The sequence below is a fragment of the Vigna unguiculata genome, chromosome 10 (genome assembly GCF_004118075.2).
Source record: "Vigna unguiculata cultivar IT97K-499-35 chromosome 10, ASM411807v1, whole genome shotgun sequence".
NCBI classification, from domain to species: domain Eukaryota; kingdom Viridiplantae; phylum Streptophyta; class Magnoliopsida; order Fabales; family Fabaceae; genus Vigna; species Vigna unguiculata.
In genome coordinates this window covers 39,773,966-39,792,882 of record NC_040288.1, presented here as the reverse complement: position 1 = coordinate 39,792,882, position 18,917 = coordinate 39,773,966, and the positions used below count along the sequence as shown (strand labels likewise).

General features: G+C 29.0%; 2 protein-coding genes across 4 annotated transcripts; both read right to left on the bottom strand.

Annotated features, from left to right (window-relative positions):
• Positions 1-2,030: 2,030 nt before the first annotated feature.
• Positions 2,031-9,203, bottom strand: LOC114166338 (protein SAWADEE HOMEODOMAIN HOMOLOG 1-like). Of its 3 annotated transcripts, XM_028051052.1 has the most exons (11): positions 9,112-9,203; positions 8,915-8,994; positions 6,071-6,245; positions 5,868-5,953; positions 5,735-5,780; positions 5,580-5,646; positions 4,033-4,096; positions 3,457-3,508; positions 3,197-3,340; positions 2,647-2,766; positions 2,031-2,339 (listed from the first exon to the last, which is right to left on the bottom strand). In XM_028051052.1, exons 3-11 carry the CDS (start codon positions 6,122-6,124, stop codon positions 2,202-2,204), a joined length of 771 nt encoding a protein of 256 aa, XP_027906853.1. In that variant the 5' UTR covers positions 6,125-6,245; positions 8,915-8,994; positions 9,112-9,203; the 3' UTR covers positions 2,031-2,201. The 3 variants fall into 3 exon arrangements, with proteins under 3 accessions (XP_027906853.1, XP_027906852.1, XP_027906854.1); XM_028051051.1 differs by lacking the exons at positions 8,915-8,994; positions 9,112-9,203 and adding an exon at positions 6,564-6,781; XM_028051053.1 differs by lacking the exons at positions 5,735-5,780; positions 5,868-5,953; positions 8,915-8,994; positions 9,112-9,203 and adding an exon at positions 6,564-6,781.
• A 1,769-nt stretch (positions 9,204-10,972) lies between these two features.
• LOC114166273 (flavanone 3-dioxygenase 2) lies at positions 10,973-12,969 on the bottom strand. Its single transcript, XM_028050990.1, has 3 exons — positions 11,966-12,969; positions 11,483-11,822; positions 10,973-11,339 (listed from the first exon to the last, which is right to left on the bottom strand). The coding sequence occupies exons 1-3, from the start codon at positions 12,499-12,501 to the stop codon at positions 11,106-11,108; spliced, it is 1,110 nt and encodes a 369-aa protein (XP_027906791.1). The 5' UTR covers positions 12,502-12,969; the 3' UTR covers positions 10,973-11,105.
• Between the last annotated feature and the right edge of the window lie 5,948 nt (positions 12,970-18,917).

The window sequence follows — 18,917 nt, the reverse complement described above, 5'->3', positions numbered from 1 at the left end:
TGTCTACTGTGCACTCACATTTCTACAACGTAAAAAGTTACACAGATGCACGCTTTTCTTTTTTAAATGATTTTATATTTCTTCAATAATCTTTATTTTACCGTTTAACATAAGTAAAAATTAGTTATAGTTTATGAATATTATTATATTAATTTTGGTATTTTTTAAAAGTTTGTATTACATAATCCAATAGATGAATTTACTACTTTAATCTCATCAAAGTTATTAAGGATGATAGGTTTTCAATCCTCAACTAAAGTATCAGTTCAGTTATTTTTGAAGATAGGTAGAATGTGGTTCTTTTACAAAAATGAGTATTTTTGATCCATTTATTACAAAAATGGGTCAGTTTATAAATTAATTATATAGTAGAGTCAGTTTATTATTAATTTGACTAGTTTTTTCATAAAATTATATTGTTTTGAATTATTTATTATAAAGATTAGTCAGTTTACTAATATATTTGATTAACGATTTGATTTTTCTCTATTTTTTTGACTTTTATAATAATTTTTAAAATTATATATATTTTTTAAAATTATATTTTAATAATTTAATTAAAAATATTTTAAATAAAATTTTATTATTATAAATTTTATAATAAAATGAAACAATAAAATTTAAAATATAAGTTTTAAAATATCAAAATTTTAATAATTTTAATCAAATTTTATAATAAAATGTAATAATAAAATTTAAAATATTAGGTTTTAAAATATCAACATTTTAATAAAATTTTATTAAAATGTTTTTAATCAAATTATTAAAAATGTATTTTTAAAGAATATATAAAACTTTAGAAATTATATAAAAGTTAAAAATAAATAGAAATAAGCCAAATCATTAATAAAATGACTCTCTATCATGTAATTAATTAGTAAACTTATCCATTTTCACAATAAATGAATCAAAATAATTCACTTTTGTAAAAAACCGTTCATTTTTTTATATATATATTTTCTTTCAGTATAACTTAAACTTTACAATACTTAAGAATCTAGTTGTATTTGATAAAAATTTAAATCGTTTGTTGTAGTTATACTTATTAAACAAATTAATAACTCAATACTAGTTTTGACATTACGAATTAATGAATTTTTATAGCATGGATCATTAACATTTTTTTTAAAAAATTGAATAATAACTCAATGCTTGTTCTGACATTACGAATTATGAAATTTTATAGCAAGAATCATTAACATTTTTTTCAAAATTGGACTACATTATCCAATTGTTGAATTTCTAGAAGTTTTATATAGTTGTAAATGTTATCAAGAAGAAAAAAATATCGGCTTAAATATACTTTTGGTTATATATGAATTCTGATTTCGGTCTTTTTTTTCATTTTCTTTGTATTTTCTTTGTATAAAATTTGAAATAATTGGTTTTAGTCGTCGTTGTGAAGATGAATATTTGATTAGTTGTGATGATTCAAAAAAATAACAAAGAGTATAATGAATATATAAAAAGTAAAAAGTTGTTATAGCTCAATTTACTGCAAATGAAGCTTTTTTTTTGTTTTTTTTAAGGATAGATTCTTTCTTTTTAACCCACTCAAATTCGCATCATTCCTTTGCATGCTATAATTTTAGTGTGGGGAGAAGCTAAGTGATTTCTTTTCAAATAAATTGTTTGATAATATTGTGAGTTTATTTTATAAAAATTTAATTTCTCTAATGCTAATAAAAATTTTAAATGAGCTTTACACTAAATTGTTCGTATGAAGAGAGAAAAAAAATTATTTACGGGATGAAAACTGTATTAGAAATCAAACTAATTGTGGATTAACAAGATGGAAATTATTTATTGGACTAACAGTGATCCAGAAGTGAATAAGATGGAAAAACCCAACCCATAAAGAGAGTACAAGAAATACAAAAAATGTTGGTAAAAAATAGAAAGTATAAAGTATAAGCATGTATCAAAATAAGCAATAAGTAATATAAGTATAAGTATGTTTACATTAAGTAATATAAAGTATAAGCATGTATCAAAATAATTTCTAAAAAAAAATTTCAACCAATATACTCATTTGTCTAAGCTTTTGGTATTTTAATCAATGTTTATAACATTATGAATAAAATAGCCCATAAAAAAAACCATTAAATATTCTCTGGCTAGTTTTTAAGAATCTAAGTTGTAAATAAACAATAAACATTAGCCAAAAGTAAATTGGGGAATTCAGAAAAAGTTGGTTATTTCTATCCCCACAAGGACTCTATGGGATTTAGGGAGAAAGTAGGAGAGGAACTTTGGGTGGAATGAAGGGCAAGAACTGGGTAGACAGCAGATTTTTCTTCTGTAGGCCTACAGCATATCCTGTTCCAAGAAACTCGATCCTGGCAAAGACATATCAAACAACATTAGGCAGTGTTAATATGTTATATGATTTTGAATCCTTGTACGAACGAGGTAACCTTTTCGTAACAATACTATCAGATACTATTATTACGAAACAATTTTGGATCCTTGTATGAACAGGTTAACCTTTTTTATCACAATGGTATCTGATATCATTGTTACGAAAAGATTAAAGATTAACCTGTTTATACAAAGCTCCAAAATCTTATAACATAATATTAAAAAAATTCCCTAACAAACGACCACAAAAGGGAGTGAACAAGAAGAAAAGAAATAAAAAATCACCTCACTCTGGTCATGGAGATATCGAACAAAGAAGGTGCACGTACACTCTGTTGGATCATGCACCCTCCTCTGGATTTTCACAACTCGAGCATCACAATAGAGAGCATAATCGTCTCTTTCCTGTGAGAAAACAGAAAAAGGCTAATGAGAGTAAAAGCCAAATAAATAAATGTTCTTTTTGGATCAAATGCATAGATTAAGAACTTGCATACAGGATTTCAAGCACAAAACTGGTGCCTATTGATCTCATAATCAATGGAGAACAGATCAAAAACCTATTCTAGTTCAAACAGAAAGTCACAAATTTAAACATGATTTGCTATTATTGATTTTTTACTCCTGTTTATTACTTCATGAATTAGATATACACACGAGTCATTCATCTGTTAATTATTGAATTGGTGATATTATATAATGTATGTATGTATACATAGATACAGAGACCAATGAACGTGAACATGTCTTCTGCTAAATTTAACCATGTGGGCACTGAACAAACACATTGTAAGGATAAGTTGAAGAGCAATAAAAGATATCGGTGTTCCCTTACCAAGAAACATAGTATAAGATTTCCATCCTGAACCTTTTGACACTCTGAAGGTTCTAATGGTATAGATCTCGCCCGCACCCCCAGTTTCACATTCACCCACTCATCCTGCTCTTTAGCGAATCCAGCATATCGAACACGGACTTCCTGAATTGTATGTTACAATTGTCCAAAATATCAAGAACTTATTACAAACTCTGTAGATAATGTCTCAGTTTCTTCACGATCAAAAACACATAAATTAGAATAAAGAAGAATCTTACAAGTTCGCCTGAGCACAGAACTCTGTAGTTAGAGAAAAGAGCAACATCATGCCTATAATTGAAAAAACAAAGAGTAAAAATAAGATGTTGGACAGAAAGTATTTAAGAAACTGACAAAAAAAGTGATAGAAAGAATTTTATTTCATAAACTCTAAATCCTAATTGCTGTAGCAATGCAATAGCAGCTTTAGGCCAGGGTAGAAGATTCAAGGTAAAAGATAGTCGAGAGAGAGGACTCTCCATGCACAATAAGAGTCTAATTATTTCTCAAATGATAAGATGATTTCCCTCCCAACATATGTTCTACTATCTCAACCTTCCCAACTAGTCTAAGTAACTAACTCCTCACTAAGACACTAACAGACCCCTAACTAACTAACTAACTACTAATGGATATCTATCATAATGGCTTTCCCTTTTACAGAGTAAACATGGTATCTAGGGATAGTCTTTTTCCTATTGGAAAGAAACAAATAAAATAAAATAAAATCAGACCACACCTTATACTTCTCATATAATCCATTTCATTGCTAAACTCAGAAAACAGAGCTGCAAATTAATTAAATTATTCCTCACCATGCAATATCTTTTGTAGATCTTGCTTCAAATCCCAACTCCGAGATATCTGTAGCTTGTCTACCTAAGATTAAGAACAAAAATTATCAAGGTTATCAAATGGGGATTCAAATCGTGAATCACAAGATTGTACACTAAAAAACTACTTCACACATATCATATAATGCAAGGAATTTAATCTAGAAATAGACAAAACAACCAATGTAGAAGTCATACAAAACAAAATTATTAACTATATCTGAATTTGTGAAGTCTTTATTTGAGAAGAATGGAAACAAAACAATTATATAGCTAAATAGAGTACATGCATTGAATGAGTGAATGGCAGACAAAGGTGGAATAATCAAATAGGATGAGTTTATAAATGTTCTCTAGGAAAACTGCATGATAAGAAGATTTGATTCATGAGAATTGGTTAAAAAGTAAAAATCATCTGGATATATTCATTCATGAATAAGAGGACACAAATTTATTTCATAAGATTTGAATAGAGTATACCAAGTTCTAATGACTATGAAAATTACAATCAAAATATGGAACTCTTAATGCATAGTTGAACTTAAGGCATGACTGCTAAACATCGATCATCATTTACTATAATGAAATTGTTATTATTACAACTTGTATATATTAAAAAAGAAGTGATAACGGTGGTTACACAATATACACTGGATGATTTGTGGCGTGTTGTGCCATTAGAGGATGTGAGTGATTTGGAAAGCGAAAATTAGATTTTAGGAGAGAAATAATAGTGTCAGTTACAGGAGTAAAGTAGACTATGCAAAAATAAATGTGTAGTTGTAGACCAAAACAGCGTATCCCCTTTATATAGTTATTGATTATTGATTACCACTATTTGTAATATATATATATTTTTTTGCATCAACATCATTATTTCTTTTGGTGTCTCTTCCATTCTTTCTCAACAACCATGACATAACACAAGAATGCTGCAAACATATGACCTTGCAGTTTCATCAGCCACATAAAACAGATGACTAAGTATAAACTGCTGCACTTGCTTGTGGACTTTATTTTCAGTATCTGAAATAATAAAGCATGATTCGGTAGAAAGAATATTGATGATAATAAAGTAATTGCTAACACTATGGAAATTATTGCTCAGTCCATACAGAGCATAACAATATCATTTTTTATGTAATAGAAATTTGGAAATTTAATGTTGCAGGAGGAATACTATTATTCAGATACAAGGTGGAAACGAAATCTAAAAGAAAAACTCAGAATGTCACATGATAATAACAGTATTATCCCAAAAAATTAAGCTTGTGTCATTGAAACAGTTCATTCAAATCAAGTGAACTCTTCATCCCAAACAAATGACTGCATGATAAGAAGACTTTGCAGGTTTCAAACAAATAGTTTTAAGATTACCCTGAATTTAGATGTGAACATAATCCAATGGTTTCTATAGAGAGCCAAAAATTCAAAATCAGAGGACAAACTACCCAATTCCATCACCAGAATTTTTTTCTTCCTTTCACAAATGTATAGCTATGATAAAGTCTAAGGAAAAGATGAATAACCTTTTGAACTTGATGAACTATCTTTATTCTGTGATACTCTCTGCCTACCTTTGAACCACTGCTCCACCTACAATCCAATAAAAACCAACACAGCAATGTAACACTCGGCATAAATAACAAATATGCCTAAAGGATGAAGACATTTATTTGACAACCTGTTGCCATGATAAGGAAGTTTTACCAACATCTTTCGACAAGGAACTACAAAATTAAGAAGTCAAATTATGGAATATCATTTACAAACAAAACAAAAAATCCTAATTATGTTAAAGATATGACTTAATTCACCTATAACGTATAGCAATCTCCTGACACAATTTCCAATCAAGTGGTTTTTTTCCCATATCTTTGTATATTCTTTCCAATTTCAACATCTAGGAGTGGGGGAAGAGTATAAGAAGAGTGCAAGGATTAGCCAATAAATGTGGAATAATGAATGACAACTTACAAATAAAGAGCACAGAACTTTTGGTGATGTATATTGTCATTACCTCATCTGAAGAGAGCTTGGGAAATGGTTGTTCAGTTAATCCTGATTTATCCATCTTTCCAGAGAGAACAAAATTTGCCCAGAGAAAGGTGAACTGCCAAACTAAAGGACAAATTCTCTTTTCTCTTTGGCTTATCTTAAGTCTCAAAACACCTTTGTTTTTTTTTTTTTAATCCCTGTCATATATTACACATTTAAGAAGTAAACCACCAGCGGAAAACAAAAATTGAGTCCATTCAAATGCAGACAGCAAACACAAACATGAAAACCTCGATCCCTCACACACCACACTGTCTCTGATCATGATAAGACACAAACAGGCAGAGAAACAATGGTCATAATTTACTACCTAATACTCAGATATCATTCGGTACAAGGCTAAACCCCAATCAAAGGCAATATTTCACTAAACCCTAAAACATTGAACTGATTAATTTATGTAATACTCAGCAGCAACATCAGACGAGAGTGTTGGAAGCAAAGGGATTGCTAACCTTTTTGGCTGAGCATGTAGGTTTTTGTATCTAGCAGTGGAAATTGAAGTAAAATGCAGAACACAATTTCCCTGTTTCAATGGATGACCAACTATTTTGATGTGTGCATGATTTTCTTGTAAAGAAAAAAGTTATAAGGATTGAATTTCTCTCAATATTTGGTAACCAATCGAAATTATCATTAGTCCTGTTCTAAGATGGTATTCACAAGTTAAAAAAAAAAAAATAGCATGGTGAACATGAACTGAATGAAATTGTGGGTAAAAAGATAAAAAAATGAACCATGGAAGGAAGCACATGTATAATTACTAGCTCATGATGATTTTAGGTTAGAAAATTAATTAATTTTGTCATACAATTGTTTTCATTTAATAATTTAAAAAATATCAATCTATATAACTTATTTAGAATTTTATAATTAATATGTAAATGAGAATAATGGAGTAAAGGAAGAAGTAAGTGTATCAAGATTTTAAAACTATTTATATTGAACCACTTAATTGTAAAAATATATATAATATTGGTTAAAATAAGTGAATAAGTAGTATTTGAATATGAACAGGAAATATTAGATGATAGTTTTGTAATTAACTTAAAAAATATATTTATACAATTATTATTCTTAGAATGTACACTATTTGTACAAATAATTATTTATTAAAATTTCATAGTTAAATCTTGTCCTTACTGTACTGTTAATATTTTTGCAAATTTATATGCCAAATTAATATTAATTATTGATTAAATATCATTTATACTTCTAATTTAGACTAAAAAGCACAATTTTTTTAATATATATTATATTATTTTTCAGCTGAAATAACAAAGTAATGTGTGTTGTGTGTAGGAGAGTGGGTGATGGGTAGAGACAAAACAAGCCCAAAGACAATCCAAACATAAACCAATATATATTTTAACATCCATATCTATCAAGTAAAAGATTAACTTTAACAAAGTATTTAATAAAAAAATTTCCAAAAAAACTAAACTAAGATCGGTAGAGAATATATGATTGTTATCTGAATTATGATTTGTCTTTTTTTGTACACTAAGTTAGACTTATGATTTCTTAATTTTTTAATAATTGATGTGATATCTTATTTAATAGATAAATTTTAGTAAATAAAATATTATATATTATAATATAAAATAAAGTATGAGACATGAAGTATAAAGGATTAGTTATTTCATTTATTTTAAATTATACTGGAAAGGAAAACTAAGACACAAAACAATTTCATAAATAAAGCTTAAATATGAAACAATTGTACAAAAAATTGTTCATAGAGCAAATAATTTCAAAGCAACAGTTCATCAATAGGTGCTTGAATGACAAAAAGAAATAAAATCTAGTCTAAATGGCTGCATCTCCACTATTCACATCTGCTCACACCAAGTATTTGGTGATCATTGCAAAAAGAAAAGTCAAACATGAAATAAACACGCAAAAAAAGTGTAAGCTAGAGAAAAAGAATTTTGATATACATATGTGCAAACAATTTATAAGCCAGTAAAAAGAGTAAGCACACCCAACATATGATAGCAAACAATCAAAGACCCTATAACTATCCAGATACAAGTAATGAAATCTGATTCATTGGTTGCTTGCCCTTGTGGTGGCCTCTACCGCTCTGCAGAGCCATTGCCAATGAGTTTCACCCTACCACGCACAAGGTTAGTCCATGATCATCTAAGGCCATTATCTTGCCAAAAACTATGACTTTCTGCTACTCTCACCACTTGAGTCAGTCTACTCTATGTGAGTCTGACTGATTCATTCATAGCTCATACCATATACATATTCTCAGGCATCCATTATCATTTCATACCAAGTATAGAAAAATTTCAGTCTCATTATATCACATAAAATATACACGGCATCATACTTCATGCTTTAAGGTAAATCACTCAATCATGGAAATAAACATCCTTGCACCAGTCTTGCTCAAGCTAGCAACATTCGCTTAAGCGACAGAAGTGTTCTAGCTTAAGCTAGGCATTCTCGCCTGGGCAAGAGCTCAAACAGTGGACATTGTGAGGTTCTGCATGCGAATTCTCGCTTAAGCAAGACCTCCTCACCTGGACGAGATTGCTCTGCTCAAACTTAGAGCTTGTCGCTCAACTCGACTAGAAACCTGGGTGAGTTTTCTGCTATTCTCGCCTAGGCGAGAGTTGCTCGCTTGGGCGAAAACAATAGACTTCTCACCTGCTCACACATGCAAACTCAGATCTCCAATTCAAACAAACATGCAATCAACTCCATTCCATACAATCATTAATCCAATATATTTCAACATTAAATCTCAAGAGAAAATCACTTTTAAGAGCTTTTGAATTCTAGCTTCTCTTACCTTGATTGAGAGCTAAACTTAACTTAAGGACGAGAGAGCCCTTAGTGGAAAAACACCTGGACTTATAACAACTTAAGGAGCTGGAAACAGAACACAGGGAATGAAAATGAGACAATGACAGTGATGAACGTGAAACCAGAGCTTACCAACAAAAACAAAAACAGATAAAAACTTCTTTGGTTTTGAGATCTACTTACGCGGAGGGAGAGAGTTTGGTTGACTCAAAAGAGAATCTTGTTGTACCCTAACTCAGCTTGTGATTCACAGGAATGAAAACATATTTTTGAGTGAGTGATGTAAAAAGAAAGAATGGTTGAGTGAAAAAAACTAAGGAACTTTTTCTGGAATTGAAAAGAAAAAAAAAAAAAACGATAAGTGACTTGGGCCTTATCACTGGGCCTTACCTAACTCATGAAATAAAATTGGGTCTCACAAATTATATCTATGGTTTCTTGCTTTTTGTTTCCTGCAGTAGTACATTTCCCCACAAAAATGACCTAGATAATATACTTTGCATAATATTTACATATCTACCATGTTTTTTAAAACGTTCAGAATTCGGTTTTTGAGAGTCGAATTCTCACCTTTATATAAAATTAATCACGTTTGAAAATAAGAATCCGATTTCCGAAGAACCAAATTCTGAACTAAAATTTTTATCTTTTAGTTTTTCGATTTTTTTAAAAATTGGATGGAAAAATTCAAAAATTAGTATTTTTTATTTGTCAATTTTTTATAAGAGAAGTATAACAAAAAAATGTAGGAATTATATAACTAAAAATGTATAATTATATTGTGAAAAAAATTAGAATTAATGATTATTTTGTGTTGTTGAAATATTATAAATTGGAATTATATGTCAAATAAATTAATTTCATTTTTATTTTTATTAAAATTATAGGATTCGTTGTGTGGTTTATATATTTTTACAATATATTCTTGTTATAGATTAATGATATATGAAGGTCAAAATTCGACTTCCCAAGAGCGATTTTTTTTTTAGTGTAACACACTTTTCCACAAAAATACATGGATAGCACACTGAGAGTTTTATTTGTTTTATTTAATAATGTAGCACGATTTTCATTTTAGTTCAGAATTCAGTTCTCAGAAAACTGAATTTTGAACATAAATAGTTATTTTTTTTTGTCTCGAAACCATTCAGAATTTGGTTCCCGGAAATCGAATTTTAAGATTTAGAATATATCTCACAAATTTTATTCAATCTGTATATTTAACAATTTTTTTTCAATTAATAGTACTACTATTATTGATTTATGTTATTGGTCTTTTTAATATATAAAATATTTAACAAAAACATAAAATATCATATTTCCAAAACATTACGTTTGCAATAAATAGATTTCACAACTGTTTTTTTAATTACATATATGAATACTATTATAATTACAAGTTACAATTTTTAGTCAATATTTCAAATTATTTAAATATTTTTCTCTTACTATTAATTTTATTAAATAATTAATTAACATTAATAATACCATTAATACTATAAATTAGTAATATTATTTATTATTAACATCATTACTTATTATTAATAATTAACAATAAATATTGTCACTATTAATAATTCTTTTAATAATTAACAAAAAAAAAATGTAGCAACATTTGAAATAATTATGCCGTTAAATCCAAGTTGTCCAAATCTCTTAGATATTTCTGTTTTTTCATGCTGTGTTCATGTTACATATATGTGATGTCATAATTTTGGTCTTACATTACACGTGTTTTCAAAATCATGTGTCACAATTAAAAAAAACAAATTAAAACAAATTCCGATCTTTGTTAAATAAATAATATATATATATATATTTACTGTATGGCCTACTGTTTGTCTCTGGTTTATCTGATCAATGGCGGTAACCTCATCCATGACAGTCAATAGGTCATACAGTACACATATAATTATTGGTAATTATATTTATTAAAATGTATTATCTTATTAAAGTTATATAACGATAATGTCAAATTTTAATGGGTTAATAATACCCATAAGACCTAACCATGGAAACTCAATTTTCATTGTTTTGAAGTAAGTTGAAGCAAAAGTGTGAACACTCAGAAAGAGACAAACATGGTAAAAGAAAGTGTACAGTGTCCAATGTTTGTGAACTCACGAGCGTGTGTACAAGTGTTGGTGAATTCAAGGTGTAGATTTGTATTTTGCTTTTCATGAATTGAATTTTTTGAACACAAAAATGATGACATTGTACACAAGGGGCAGAATTAAAGCCAATATGGCTTGCTGGGAAAGTGAAACACTTCTACTCTCACTGCTTCCAAAATTCTTCTTCTTCTTCTTCTTTTGTGGACAACACAGGAAAGCCATTGAAATCTTCTCTTCTTTCTCTGCTTTCAAGATTGCTCTTCCAATCACACTTTTGTACTCTCCTCCACTCAACATCTGTAACCAAACAACATCAAAATCAAAATCCTCTGCAATTGACATGTTTCATTCTACAATAACAAATATCGCAACGATATTTTGAAAAATTAATACTTTTGATAATTTAGTAGTTAAAAAATCATTTTCCTGATCAAACCGACCTGAATTTGATCTCCTGCTGTTACTATAAGGGCACCTGGGTGAGGGAAGAAAGAGAGCCAACTTTTCTTGGAGTAAACATGAAACTGTGAAGAGCCATTGCAAAGATGGAAGCACAATGAATGAGAGTAATCGGTTCCCCTGATCAGCATTCTAATCACATCGTATTTCAAGGAATTAGCCCATGCATCCTTAGTATTATCACCACCATGTTTATAAATGCAACAAACATTCCCTTTCTCATTCCCACCCTCAAATTCTGCACTCTTCTTTTTCAGTATCACACCCAACATTTTCATACCCACCATCTCTATGCGTGACATAAGCTTTTCCATCTTTTCACTGCAAGTTCACACAGATTCAAAGCTTTAGTAATCAAGTTAATGGTGTTATTCAAAATCTTTCAATTGTTTTCTCTTTTGCAATTTAAGTTAATTGGACTAGTTTGTGAACACTAATTTTTTTTTATTAATTAGAGTAGTAACCTGAAATTTGGATATCCAATGGGCCAAATTCCCTCCATTTTCGACTTCAATTCCTCCTCATTGCACCACACGAATTCCTCACTACCTTCTTCTTCCTCCTCTCCGGCGTGATACTCCTCGAACCCCCACGGCTTCTCCGGCGACCTAGTCGCTGCTGCACGTTTAGCGTGCGGCACCTGGAACACTCTGGCGGCGTCCGCGGCGGCGGAGTCCACCAGCTGCGACGGAATCCCGTGGTTTAGCAGCTGGAAGCATCCGATCCTGGCGAGGGAGTCGGAAACGACGTCGCGGAGAGCGTCGTCGCGGTGGAAGCAGAGCGACACGAAGTCGACCTCGGGAGGCGCGTCGAGGTGGTTCTGCTTGGGGAAGATCTTGTCCGGCAGGACCAGATCGGGGACGCGGAGCGAGGCCTCTAGAAACTCGGTCAAAACGTCGTCGTTGGTGACGGTGGATCTCCGGCCGGATGCCACCGGAGATGGCGGCGGCGCGCGGAAATCGACGGGGATTTCCGGCATGGGCGAAAACGGCGATAGCATTAATTAGCGAATGGATTAATTAAGAGGGATAGTGAGAGTGAGAGTGGTTATTTGAAAGGAACAAACGAAGGTTTTTTGGTGGGAAAGCGAAGGGAAAAAGGTCCAGCGATGATAGCGTGTCCCTTCTACCGCCGACACTGGTTCCGGGAATCATAACGACGTCGTTTCTTTTTCCTTTTTCTCGTTTTGCTTTTTGCTCACTGCTTCTCTTCCTTTACTTTACAGCCCTGTTTCCAGTGTGTTCCTCATCATTTCACTTCACACACAAAAAACCAATAATAACATCAAACAACAAATATGATTGCTTCTTTTCTTGTGGGGGCTTTCTGTGTCAGTACCATAATGTTTGTTTCTTCGTGAAAAAACATGAACATAGATTCCTGTATTTCCACTACCATTGCATAAAGTTTAAATCAACATCATCCTAGATTTTGTTCAGTGTAAAACTTTTATAATTATTTGTCTTTTTTTCGTGGTTAAGCATTTTGCACCTCGAAATTTATATTTATGTGTTCTTCCGGTAATTTTTAAATTTGTTCGTTGTCGTGGTATTTAAGCTATGTTTGTAAAGTGTTAGTTAGAGAAAAAGAAAAAAGAAAAGGTTGAATTGTTGATGGTCGGAGAATAGTTGAACGAATCTCAGAATTAGAATTGAGTGATGGACGATGAAGAGATACCAAAAAAGGTGAAACAGAAAGCAAAATCTCCCTAATCCAATGCTAAAAGTGATGCTGCATCGATCAATCATCGAAATCTAAAGAAACACCGACTAAGTTGTGGATTCAGAGGCCCATGACGACAACTTGAATTCGGCCCAGGTTGAATGGGCTACAATAGAATTGACCCAGGTTTAAAAAGACTGATACCAAACGAAGTTTCAGCTTCCATTAATTTCAAAGAAATTTCTTCCTGCACCCTATGTTTTCCTTTACTACACCCCATACTTTTTTTAAAATTCTAATTATAGTCCTACTAAAATTGTACTTCTGATTTGTACAATGCATAGATATTTTAAATTATATAACATAAATTTTAAAATTTAAATTTTACATAAATTTTCTGATTATAAAATTTAGAATGTAGATTTTCACTCCAAATTGTATAATCATTAAATTAAATTAATAAAAAAAGTCCATGAGAGGGACGGATACCAAAGATGTCTGGGAGGCTTTTGATAGAAGATGACAAATGGGTTTTAGCCGCCGTTTTTCAACCCACTAAAGTTTGATTTTTTTAAACTAAAAATTAAAATTAAAATTATTTAAATATTAATTTTTTTATCGTATTATTTAAATAATATAAATATATAAGAATATTATTATTTAAATTATTAACACGAATAAATTAAACTCTAATGATTAATTGTAATAAAGTAATTTAAAACATAAAAATAATAGTTATTTTAATTTGTTTGATTAAAGATATTAATTAATTTATTAATTTTAATTTAAAAATATTTATATGATTATATATATATATATATATATATATATATATATATATAAACTTTAAAAATATATAATTTATAACAAGAAAAAAGAAAAAAAAACTTTATGGGCTGAATCCTTTGAGAAGACAAATTGATCCGTTTATTCATCCTTAGTTAGTGGTTGTAAGTTTCTAATTTTTAGAAGTTATGTTCATGTTTTAGTTTTCTAAAATTAGTTTTTTGTTTAAAATATGTTTCTTGTTCTAGTTTATAGATTCAAAACAAAATGTTTTAATCGGTCTTAAAAATAGCTTAATGATTTGTTTGTATGATACTATCACTATTTTTAAAAGTACTTCTCAAAACTACAAACAAAAAACCATCATGTGCAATTTAACATATTCTGGTCTGCCAAAGATATTTATGGTAGACTCTTACAATAATAATGTATATTTTGTCTTGGTTGCAACCAGATTCAAGGTAGAAAGATCAATTCTAATTTGTTGGAAAAGAAATTTTATGTATATTAGGTTTCAATTGTTTATGGAACCAAGACAATAATTGTTGAATATGTCTCGATTTTTATTTGAGGTAGAAAAATAATTTTTTTTTTGTCTCAATTGTATATGCATTGATTCTTAAACTGGGATCAAATGGTCAAAATAACCGTGACAGAAAACTTTTTTTTATCAGTGTTTATGTATTTTTAATTTTTGTGTTTTATGTGCACGTTTACACCAACCATTTGTCGTATGCTTATTGATACCTTTTATATTTCTAGGGTTTTATTCATAAAATGAGTTAAACATGCACATTAATTTTTGGCTAACAATTGTCTTTTCTTGTTCTTATAGTTTATTCATAAACACCTTTATGTTTTATATTGTAAGCCACCCTAATTAGTATCATAACTATCATGAGTAAAATAAAAAAAATTTCATAACTGTTTCCTACAATAGCAATATTATACTCCAGCTTGCACGAATTATTTGCACATACAGTAATAAATTTAATTTTTTTAAAGAGAAAGCAGAAAGATTCAATGCATTGGCCTAATAATTTACAGAAAAGCATAAGTGTTTGTAATCCATGCCATTAAAAAATAATAAAAATACGAAACTTTGTCTTCTTGGTAGGCTATGGATTCTTGTCCTTTTTCTTCCTTTTTCTTAATGGAGGCTCAATTAAGTACATCTTTTTCAAAAGAAGTCCAACTTTAATGAAATGCAGGAAAAATTTCAAAAAGATCAATGTTTTTAAAAACATCACATTTGGTGTAGGATAGTAATGTTTCACCTCCCAGGAAAAGAGGATTTGTATCATGTGTAAAATTACCTTATTAGTCACTTCCAAGATCGACATTATTTGCAATTCATACGTTTCAATCAAAGACGAATCATGTATAATATTATACAAGTGAATTTTAAGCTTACCTCAACCCCACAAAATTGATTTGCAAGATGAAGAGTGCATCCATTTATATATTGTGAATTGATTTTATCTCTAGTCGATATGAGACTTTCAACACACCCCTTAAGTCGAGGTATATTTAGTGACCCGATATCGGATGGAACAGAATGTCCAAGAAAGTTTGCTAGGATATGCTCTAACTTGGCTCTGATACCATGTTAGAAGTAAATTTTAAGTTTAACTCAATCCCACAAAACTGGCTTGTAAGGTAAGGATTGCATTCACTTATATATTGTGAATTGGTCTTATCTTTAGTCGATATAAGACTTCCAACACCATACAGTTGAAAATGGTCTTTAGAAAATTTAAGAAAAACAAAAACAAAAATATCAGGAACAGAAAAGTTATGTCATCGTTACAACATTGTCTTCTGTAACATTTTCTGAGTTACAGTGACTACTATGTCTATGTCCAATTAACTTTAAATCCAAATCTGTTTTCATCATATTCACAAGTTTCATATTCACAAGTTGCAAGTTTTATGCAAATTGACAAGTCGTCAATTCAATGATGCTTGGAATTGGAGATTCCTTAGTCTCTGTGTTCTCCATTTGTCTTGTGTTACACTTACGTGTTTTAGTTTATTTTAAAAGTATTTAATATGCTATTGAAAATAAACAAAGATATTTATTTTCAATTAATAATATTTTATTGATGGGTGTCTTGCTTGAATGCTTAAGTAAACTCAAACTTATATTTTAAACTTGAGTAATATATTTAATAAATATATTTTATATGGATAATGACATTTTGACTATTTTTTTTACTCATCTTTGATCAATCACTTTAATCATCATTTAATTATCCATTTTGATTGTTTTTAATGATGTAATGTGATGGTTGAAATGATAGGTTAAAAGTAGATAAAAAAATGGATCAAAATATCATTATATACATATCGAATGTGAATTAGAGATTAATGATGGACCGGTAGCAGTTAGATAAAGTGACGCAACAAGTATAACAAATTACAAATCTCATTAGGATAAATTTTTTAAATAATTTAAATACAATTTTAAGAAATGAATTTTAAGTGTAACTCAACTTTACAAATTCTGACTTTAAAAATGAGATTTCATTAATCTCTGATTGATATAGAATCTCTAACACAAAAATAATTTATTTTATTAAATAAAATTAATAATATAAAAAAAGTTTTTTAATAACTAAATTTTGACAAATTTTTTTCACAGTCTGAAATGACATTTTTTAAATAATTTTTCATTTTCTTGTTTTTTATATACTAAAACTACTTAAAAATATAATCTCAGATCGTAAGAAACTATTGTTAAAATTTAATCGTCAAAATATCGACGTATATATTCTACACATGAGAGAGCATCGTTAGTAAGTATAGTTGTAGGTGATAGTTAGAAAGTGACAAAAGTAGCATGTTTGAATAGTTGACATGTATGACATAACCCAGAAAAAAGACATACGAAAAAACAATTGCTTGAGAAAAATGTGGAGAAGAAGAAGTCACGAGTTTTGAAGTTTGAAGCAGAAGGTACACAATAACAAAGACTTTGAATTTCATTTCTAGGGTTCTTCGAGAGTGGAAAAGAGGGGATAGTTTGTTCATCCAACTCCTACTTTTTTTTATATTTCAAGTCTCAACTCTGAACCACAAAATTAACAGATCATTTTCGCCACTCACCAACCCTTTTCTAGGGTTTCCTCCAATGGAGTAACTCAATTTAAACTTTTAATTTGACCAAAATTATCACTCTCGTCTTTCTATAATACCCCAAATGTATTTTATAATTCATTTATTTACGTTAGTTTAGTTTGTTAGGAATATTAAATAGAAATGAAAAAGTTAAACATCACTAAAGAAAAAGATTCAAAAATTTATTATCTTAAATTTTTGAATTGAAAGTAATGTCAAATTCTTATGTTAATTTAACTTGTATATTTTATTTGTGTTGAATATTTCTTAAAAATCCAAATCCAATCAATAATAATATCGACATGTGAGTTTTTTTATATAAGTTTAAATTAGGTCTCGTTGTCATTAAATTTCTCATTTAACATTGTGTAGGATTATGTGTTTAATATGATTAAGTCTTTATTTCAACAAGATACTTAAATTTAAGATTTTAAAATTATAAATAAATTAAACTTTTCTTTTTCATTTAAATTTTTTTACAAATAAACCTGCAAGCTACCATTACAAGAGACAGATTTACACATAATTCTGAACCACAGAATTTAAAATCACAACTTTCTCATCCTTACATGCATTCTACCAACCATCTTTAGAAAGAAATTAGATACAACAAAGGGAAAGGGAGTATATAGTGTTTTTCTATGACTTTTTAGACACTATTCCGTTATTTATCCATATATCTATATATAAAAAAAGATATTTTTTTGGTGTCCATATTTTTTCAGTCTTACCCTTTAAATAGATTTTTTAAAATTAAAATTATTATTTATATTAAATTTTATAATTATAATAATAACATATTATTATTTATTATATAAAAAAAGTAAATACAACGCATATGTTTTCACAATATCATATTATATATATATATATATATATATATATATATATATATATATATATATATATATATATATATATATGAAAGTCATTAAATTAGTGATATAAAATGGAAAGGAATTTAATGAACGAAAACCAGACACTTAATGAGAACTTAATAATGATTAAAATCTAAGACATAACTATAGTCGTCCAACATATTTATTTAAGAAACAACTTTACTTTCTAAAGAATGAAAGTTCCATAAAAAGAACAAAAATATTCGGTTGAGAAAAAAAAAAGGTTGAAAACTGATAAATATTATATATTTTTATGCAATTTTCAACTATAAGCTCAATGAATATATTGTATTTGTTACAACGGGAAAACTTGGCTTGATGTATTTTTGAGGTAAGTTGGTACTTTGTATAAAGTTTCATTAAAAAGTCCAAATCAGGTCATTAAAAACTCAACCATATTAATTAATACGACTTTGCGTAATTGCATGCATGATAACTTTATTTTTGTAAAGCTGAAAATAGGTTTTATATATAAAAATTAAGGTGTGCTTACTCTACGTTGACCTAATAGGCCATAACAATCTCATAAAAAAAATTGTACGTAGCTTTCAGAAATTGAACTCCCCAACGACCGTATATGTTGACCAACTTATTTAAAATTAAACTTTATAAGTATAACTATGTATTTATATATTATTTGTAATGGATGAGAGAAAAAAAAGAAAGATATAGATTTTTCAGTTAAAAAAAATGAAATGATTTTTTTTAAATTGTTTAATTTTAAAATAAATATTTATATATTATTATAATATCATAAGAATGGTGAATAATGGGAGGATGTTTTTCAAGTTAGGTGTAATCTAAATTTCAAATATTTCTTTATAATTTTACTCCTCTAAACAAATATTATTCTTGCACCTACCCAAAATCATTTTCAACATGTCAAAAATATCACTATACAATCTTTAAGAAACTGTATTTTGAATTCAAAAAGGAATTAGGCAAGATT

What these genes read in the sequence shown, in the direction of transcription:
- LOC114166338 (XM_028051052.1), bottom strand. Translation starts at nt 6,124, where the DNA reads ATGGATAAATCAGGATTAACTGAACAACCATTTCCCAAGCTCTCTTCA. An exon ending in CCAAGCTCTCTTCAGATGAG is followed by an intron (nt 5,954 to 6,070) that starts GTAATGACAATA and finishes CCCCACTCCTAG; the next exon opens with ATGTTGAAATTGGAAAGAAT. An exon ending in CTTCCTTATCATGGCAACAG is followed by an intron (nt 5,647 to 5,734) that starts GTTGTCAAATAA and finishes ATTGGATTGTAG; the next exon opens with GTGGAGCAGTGGTTCAAAGG.
- LOC114166273 (XM_028050990.1), bottom strand. Translation starts at nt 12,501, where the DNA reads ATGCTATCGCCGTTTTCGCCCATGCCGGAAATCCCCGTCGATTTCCGC. An exon ending in ATTGGATATCCAAATTTCAG is followed by an intron (nt 11,823 to 11,965) that starts GTTACTACTCTA and finishes GTGAACTTGCAG; the next exon opens with TGAAAAGATGGAAAAGCTTA. An exon ending in CAGCAGGAGATCAAATTCAG is followed by an intron (nt 11,340 to 11,482) that starts GTCGGTTTGATC and finishes GTTTGGTTACAG; the next exon opens with ATGTTGAGTGGAGGAGAGTA.